At 41.3% G+C, this 7,955-nt stretch overlaps 1 protein-coding gene across 5 annotated transcripts in view; it reads right to left on the bottom strand.

Annotated features, from left to right (window-relative positions):
* Positions 1-639: 639 nt before the first annotated feature.
* Positions 640-7,955, bottom strand: part of MID2 (midline 2) — a 101,278-nt gene continuing 93,962 nt past the window's right edge. For all 5 annotated transcript variants that reach the window (XM_043571136.1, XM_043571137.1, XM_043571133.1 and 2 more), the window contains exons 8-10: positions 7,734-7,895; positions 6,103-6,310; positions 640-5,471 (exon numbers count right to left, since the gene is read on the bottom strand). In XM_043571136.1, coding sequence (XP_043427071.1) covers positions 5,069-5,471; positions 6,103-6,310; positions 7,734-7,895 — 773 coding nt within the window. In that variant the 3' untranslated portion in view covers positions 640-5,068. The remainder of the gene's footprint in view (positions 5,472-6,102; positions 6,311-7,733; positions 7,896-7,955) is intronic.

Raw genomic sequence — 7,955 nt, 5'->3', positions numbered from 1 at the left:
TTTCACTGGGACTCCAGGACCAACCCTATTCCTAGGTAGGCAAACATAAAGGGCTCCATATCTTCTCTGGCCTAATGTATGAAACAGACTTCCAAACTTTACAGCCCCAAAAAACATATGCAATCCTAGCTGTGGGTAATAGCCCCATATTTGCCCTTCGCCTAGACTGCTCTCCAGTAAAACCACTAAGCCCCTGGTACTCCAAATTCTTGCTTCTTTTATATTTTAATCTTCTTGCTTTGGGGCCATAGTTTCTATAAGCCCATGGTCTGACAAACTGTTTCAAGTCACTTCTGACCCTACTCTGACCTTAACCAATAGGTTCCAGCACTGGGATTTTCTTTATTCTTCCTTAATTCCCACCTTCTGCTTCAATCCCTGAAACTTAATGTGCATGTCTCCTTGGGCCTTAGACCTTCATTTATTTAGTCTTCCTGACTGTTGCCAGCTCCTCAAACCAGTCTGCGTGACTGGATCTCAATTTCTAGACCCCCCCCCCTGGGTCTTCTCTGCCCAAATCTCTACCTAGTATATGATAATTGATTTCCCCCAAGTCATTTAGATAATTCCAGTAGCCCATGGCCACCTTCATTTCAATGTTCCCCCCAATTTAAACTCCAGTGAGAGACAATCAAGAACTCATGAATACATATATATTTATTTAATTCATAATATAGCATTTTGGATGGGCTGGGATATTTTAGAGGGATGAGGCTGTGTAATAATCTGCAGATGCTCAGATTTCTGTCACTAGAAGAGACGCTATTGGTCCAGAGCTCCCAGTACAAACAAGCCTGGGTTAAAATATTTGATAAAAAATAGTCTGACATTAGTCTAATAAATATTCTAGCCAACAACAACAACAGAGAATATGTCTGAAGATGGCCGACCAGACTGTAAAAGGCAGTTTTATCTGACTTGATGGCAGTCAACTGGCCAACCTGTAATAACACGGCCAAATACAGCCAATGGCTCTGAGGCTGCAATTGGCTTCAGGAATTGAAAGAAGCATGGGAGTGGTTCTTATCTGTCAGCCTCACATTCTCTATTCTGTAGAGGAAAGGGTATCAAATATTTGAGCTAATCAAAAAGTCCATCCATGGATTGCTCCATCCAGGTAGTCATATATAAATATGTAAACCATGGAAGCTTAGAAAATTCACCTAGTGTATTTTTAGCTGAAAAGAACATATAAGTGGTTTTGTTGAAATCTGAGTTTCACTGCATCCAAAGTTACACAATGTGATTACATGATAAAAACACATACAGATGCAGGAATCCTTACAAGTAGTCACAACTCCAATGTGGCATTAAAATTTCTTTCATATTCTTAAAACAGGTTTAATTTTATTTTGATTATTTTTGTGCTTTCTTCAGTAAGACAATATAAAAAGTGGAAACAAGCATAAGTTGCAGACAGAAAGAATAATTTGCTAGCAGAAAGGATTGTAGGAGAATAGGTTGAGTAGGGCAACAACAATGAAAACTGAAGAAGTCACCTTCCTTGAAGATGTTAAATACAGGTCCTATTCCCTTTGTCCGACTGGGTTCAGCTAGAGGTAGTCAATGGCTTCTCTTATGGTCCCTAGCATTGCCATTATCTAGGAAATCCTTGAAGTATCTGGGACTCACCACACCCCCACTGAATACTTTGCCACCATGTTGTTTCTTGAAAAGCACTTTCCGTTATTTGTCTCAGAAACTTCATTGCTTACCTCAAGCCCAGTTTAATTTCCTACATTATTCAGTAGGCTAACCTCTGAGTGATTTGGGGCTATAACCAAAACTTAAATCCACCTTCAAAGAATGAAGTTCAAAAAGACTGAAAAGTTTTTGCAAAGAATGGTGCCACATGCTCTAGACAATTCCCCAAGTTAACTTCCAAAGGGCTTTTGAGGCAGACAACACTCATTTATATGCATGAGTCCTGGGGCATTTGCAAAATAATATCAATATAGCCCAAATGGAGAAGTAACCAAGCTTTTCTGCCCAGGAAATAACAAACACCAGTATGGATATCAGACTACAACAAGGAAACTTTTGATAATTCATTCGTTCATTCATACATTCATTCAATAAACATTAGGCAGCTACTCTGTTCCACACACCATGCCAAGTATTAAAAATACAACAACAAAAGACACAGTCCCTGCCCTCAAGGTATTCACAGTCTAGTAGGGAAGATGATCATTATACATTAGACTTTTGTGTGCATCAGAATCACCTGGGAACTTGTTGAAAATGTCAAATTCCACCTATGTGCCCAAATAGTCTAATTAAGTAGATCAGGAGTGGGGTCTAGGAATAAACTGTTTTAACAAACACCAAAGGTGGCTCTAACAGGTGGCCTGAGGACCACACTGAAAAACACCGCTATACAGTGTGATTATTGCTGAGAAGGGAGGAACACTCAAAGGTGCCACGGAAGCTCAGAAGAGAACATGCCCCAGGCAAGGGCGTCAGGAGTTAATTTGGTTGAGAGGGGTCAGGGTGGGGAAAGGTAGTCTAGGCTACGGTCAAAAATAAGGTGGGGGAAGTTGAAGCTTTGTCCCAGGCCACCAAAACCTAAAGGGCACAAAAAAACCCAAATGAATAGCTTGGGAGAGCTGAGGATCAGGTAGAGGAAATTGGTCCAGGCGGAGGTGGAGTGCTCTGCATTTATAGCATCTTCACACTATTCCCTTAATTTAAGAACAATTCCTGTTTACTCTAGGCATCAAAACTGTCAATAATGTCTGCATTCCAGGCCCAGAGAACAACCCATGTGAGTAATTGACCTTGTCCAGAGTAACGACTGTAAGGAGGGAAATGGCAAAAGGTGAAGCTAGGAAAGCCAACAGGGACCTGAAAAGCCAAACCCCATGTAAATGGGACCTTCTACTGAATGCTATGGGAGCCAGTGAGAGGTTTTAGGAAGGGGTGTGGGGAATAACTTGCGTTTAAAAACTGGGGGATAAGCCCTAGAGGAGAGACCAGAGTAACTTAGAGATGAAAGGCATACATTGTAAAGCACCACTACAGTGTAATGGGGCTGGGGCTGGGAAGAGGAGGTTAATATTCCTTGTGCACTTCACTAAATGCCAGGTGCTATGCTAGGCAGTTTACATGTGCTATCTTTTTAAATCTTTGCAACAGCCTTGTGAGGTAGGTATTATTTTACGGAAGAGGAAACAGAGGCTCAGAGAAGTGAAGTAACTTACCCTAGTCCCACCGCTAGTAAATGGCAGAAGAACTAGGATTATTTTAGTCCAAAGTGCTATTTCCCAGCACTACTGGATCTTACTGAGGTTGCTCATTTCCTAATCAGCAGAAATTACATACGGTTTTTTAAAACAAAAAAAGCGGACTTTGCTACCAGATGCCTAAGTTTGAGCCTGCCATCTGTACTTGCATCAGTCTTGCTTTCCATGTTAGGTGAAAAAAACAATACAAAGCTGTTATTTAGGGGGGTTATATAGATTATTTGTCTCTCCTACAGAATAGTAAGGCATTTGACAGCAAGGGACTGTGTTTTATCAATATATCGGCAGCAGAGCGGTACCCAGCACGTGGTAGTTTGTTGAATGAATTAATGAATTAACATCCACCAAGATAGTGGAAAGGAAGAAGGGAGAAGTTTTGGCATTGTTTCAAGGCTCCAATCTGGTGGCTTGTTACAGCTACCATTTTGTACAAAAGTAGTCTTTTCACAGCTCCGAAGAAGTAGACTCCTTGAAGCCTGGAGACTCTTCTCCTGGGAAGGAGAAAGCTCTGGTTCTGACATCCCCAATCTCCGCAGTGGAAGTGACAAAAGCACAGACCATAAACTTGATGCCCCTCAACAACAGTGATGACAAACCGCATTTGCCATGAGGGGTTGGCTAAGCAGATGGATAGTGTAAACAAGATTGCAAGAGGAATGATTATTTAACCTGTTTAAGAAAACAGACTGTTCGCAGGCATTCTGAAGCACTTCGGAAGTGTTTTATCCGAAAATACAAGTGCCTTTATATGCAAATAGTTGTTGCAGCTAGAACACTCCATTCTCATGGATTAAGTAAATAAAGTTCCTAAAGAACATCCATTATTATGCAACTCTTTTTTTAGCCTAATTCTAGTAACTGTATGTACTTCAGAGTAATAAAGCTATATTTCTTTGAGATATTCTGTGAAGAATTTTTAACAATTCAGATGACCCTCTTCCATTAGGCAGCCTCAGTGAAACTGCACTACACATAATGCTTGTATTGGATCAATTTTCTATCCAGCGCTAGTGGCTATTGTGCAGTCTTGTCCCCCAATCTTTCCTACTCCAGTTTAGAGCTCTTCCCACCATCTATGTCATTATTGCATGTGTGTGTGACACGAAGGAGAATGGGAGGGATGAACGGAGAGAGGGGGGAATTGTTGCCTGATTTCAATGTTCCCTTTGGGGACAAAAATGGACGATATAATTTCTTTTCCCTTCCAGTATATTTCTCACTCAAACGAGCAAATAAAAAAATTATTATGTATATATAATTATAAAATGAATATATAATACATATTTATTCATTTTATGTATATTATATATACACATTTGTGTTTTTACTTTACAATAAATCCTTGATGGTAGGTTTTTATCAAAAACTACATATAATATGCGATCATCCGATCCTTCAAAATTCTACTTGGCCAAATTGACCAGTACTAGAGAGGCTGATATCCCACACACGCCTTTCCTGCTGGCTAGCCCCTCGTTCAGAGCATCTTTCTACATTATTTACTTAGAATTATCCTAATTCCTTCCAGTATCATTTACACTCCTAAATCATCAGGAAATTTGAATTCTCCAGTGATGAGAAGTATTCTCTAGATTTCTCCTCCAATGGCTTGACCCCAGACTACTTGGAAAATTTGCTCAGAGAAACTCAACACATTAATTCAGATACAAGCTTTAGTGCACAAAAATTAAATCTATAATACCTAGTTATTTTGGATGCTTCAGATGAACTTTATTTTTTATCTTGTATATTGGACACTAACTGAGATTTAGGAGGGGAAGAACTGCTGAACTGTAGACCCAGTGAATTCTATGCTCTCTTGAAACTTAATGGCAAGCTTTCATCCCAGAAACATAAGGGGATTCTTGAGGCCTACAGTTGCATTCCTGCCGCTCAGGGTAATCAATAAAATCTGGGGCAGGCAAGCCAGACAGGATCATTAGGGATTTGTTCCAGATTGTAAATGTTGGACAAACTGGAAGAATGAAGGTCACATCAAAAGTATGAAGATGGAGAGAGTTAGCTGGGTCATAGAAAGACAGCATGTTGTTGTCATAATCCAGAAGGACACCCAGACGCTTCAACTGTGGGGGCACATCCACCAGCATTTCTTTGTTGTTATGTCTCACTACGAAGTTACTATTGCACCGAGAGAAGACCCATGAGGAGGCATTCTTGCCAATCCATTCATTCTTGGGAGCAGATTTGTAGGCAATGCCAATTGCATACCTGTGAGACAGTGGAAAGGAGAAAGAAATAAACATTCATTATTTGATCTGAGTTAGGGGAGCCTGGGTGGCTCAGTCGGTTAAGCGTCCGACTTCGGCTCAGGTCATGATCTCACAGTTTGTGGGTTCGAGCCCCGCATCGGGCTCTGTGCTGGCAGCTCAGAGCCTGGACCCTGCTTTGGATTCTGTGTTTCCCTCTCTCTCTGCTCCTCCCCTGCTCATGCTCTGTCTCTCTCTCTCTTTCAAAAATAAATAAACACTAAAAAAAATTTTTTTTAAATGATCTGAGTTATGCTAGATACCATACGGGATATACAAGAATATCCCATAGAAGCAGGTATCCTTAACTTCTTCATTTACTAAACAGTTTACATTTAGATCCATAATGTTGATAGCACTAGAGCTTTACAAAGTCAGCAATTAGAATGCTGTAGTAATTTCCAGCTGTGATCCCAGTATATTTCCCAAGATTTTTTTGTTTAAAGCTGGCCAATTTTTCTAGGAGTGGTTTTCATCACATCCCTTTTAACCTTGACATACTGGTACTACGTTTGTGCTATGGAACTGAATCTCCTAGGAACCTGACAGCAGGAGAAAGGAGAAGAAAAAAACTGTAAGTGGGATCCACTCACCATGTTGAGGAACCCATGACCACCTCCCAGTAGTGGCAGCCACTGTCAATGAATATATTTCCTGCTGCCCCATAGCACCCTGTGCCACTAAACCTCTCTGGGGTATGGCTCTTCTTCAGAGAGCTTTCATCCTTCTCCATCTGCAACCCATCATTGGAGATCTTCAACTTCTTGTGAGTCATTTTGGGATCTAGTTTAAAGGGTTGGCCTGAAAAAAGTAGAAAAAAAATGCATAAGAAAATACTTAAGAATTCCATCTTCGTCCTTCAGGGCTATCACTACCAAGGAGATTCTTGATATCATGCTCATTTGTGGGCCAGTGCAAGTTGGTGCTATTTGGATTATACTAAGGAAGTAGGCCTGAAGCCACCCTTTTCAATAAAATAAGAATAAGCTGCCCCCCACTTCGTATGTTATCAAATTAAAAGGGTCTCATGTTCTCAAATGTGTTTTTTACTCTGCTTTATTTCAGTGGGTGATTTGGGATTTGAGTGGGTTTTAGGGGAAGGAGCATTTGAGGTGAGGCAAAGTGAGGGGAACTGATGAGGTGGTTGCTGGCAGAACAAAAAAACAAAAACAACTCAGTAATGACAATCTTTTTACCCTCTTACAATTGGGATGTAAATAACATATGATTAGGTAACTTTGTCAGAGTGACTGTTGCATCATCATCAACAATCAGAGAAAACCTTTGTCATGTAGGATCACTCGCGACAGAGGATTCCTTATAACCATATGACAAAACAAGTTACTAGGAGCCAACTGCTGGATATGGCAAGAGCTGTATTATACGACATGGGTCTGCGGCTGACACTGCTGGCGAACACAACACCCATTCCCTACTTTTTCTCTGTGACCCACTTTCACTATAGAGGCCAAAAAAGGTAAATATTCAAGCTCCTAGCCTCTCTTGCTGCTAGGGGTGGCTAACAAGGTGGAAGCAGAGGGAAACAGAAGTCAGACAAGCTTGGGGACACTTCTGCAATGTGCCCGTTTTCCCAGTAAAAGGGATAGCCATCATGTGTACCAACCCCTTCCCCCTCTTCCTCTCTTAAAAGGAAATAAGACATCTGGAGGCTGAAATGGCCATACTGTGATCATGTGACAATAAGCCAGTACACAAAGGGAGAAGGAGTTTGGATCTTTCACGACATCACAGAACGAGCTGCCACACTAGTCCTGAACTGCCTACGTTCCAACTTCTTGCTGTGAGAAAGAGAAAAAAAATACTATGTGTTAAGCTAAGTTAGTTGGATTTTCAGTCACCTGCATCCAGAAGCATTCCTAAGAGGTATGGCTTCTCTGCAGAAGGGTTCTACCAGATCATCGCAAATTAGTACCGTTTGACACAACTGTTCCCCATGCATGGGATGGGGTGCAGAGAAAAAGCCTTGACTAACATCCTCCTTAAACACCAGCTATTACTACATATACTTTGTGTATATCTTTGTACTCACATATCCCCCAGGGGCACCAACGGAGCCCGTGCCCAAAGCATCAACTAAAATGGTAAACTCCTCTACCCAGTGCCTCTGCTCTCTGGCACTGCTGTGGGTACCTGCTCAGGCTAAATGTACTCCCTGGCACGGAGGGGAAAACGGATCTCTCTTTTTGGGAACACCATAACATACTATTTGTTTTTAGTCGGGTAGGTTCACTGTTCCGGCTGCCTGCTTGGTTTATGGCTTTAACAATGAAGATATAGCGCGTCCCACTCTGAAGTCCATGTACTGTGTAGTGGTTCTGTTTAATGTTGGGCACAATCATCCAGCTATCCACTGAATTATACAGGCCTGTAAGGTGGGAAAAGACAAGGACATTAACCAGCAGGTAGTAGAGATAGGATGAGAAGC

This window comes from Prionailurus bengalensis, chromosome X (genome assembly GCF_016509475.1).
Source record: "Prionailurus bengalensis isolate Pbe53 chromosome X, Fcat_Pben_1.1_paternal_pri, whole genome shotgun sequence".
Taxonomy (NCBI): Eukaryota; Metazoa; Chordata; class Mammalia; order Carnivora; family Felidae; genus Prionailurus; species Prionailurus bengalensis.
The sequence above is the reverse complement of the archived record's forward strand: the minus strand, read 5'-3'. Positions and strand labels throughout refer to the sequence as shown.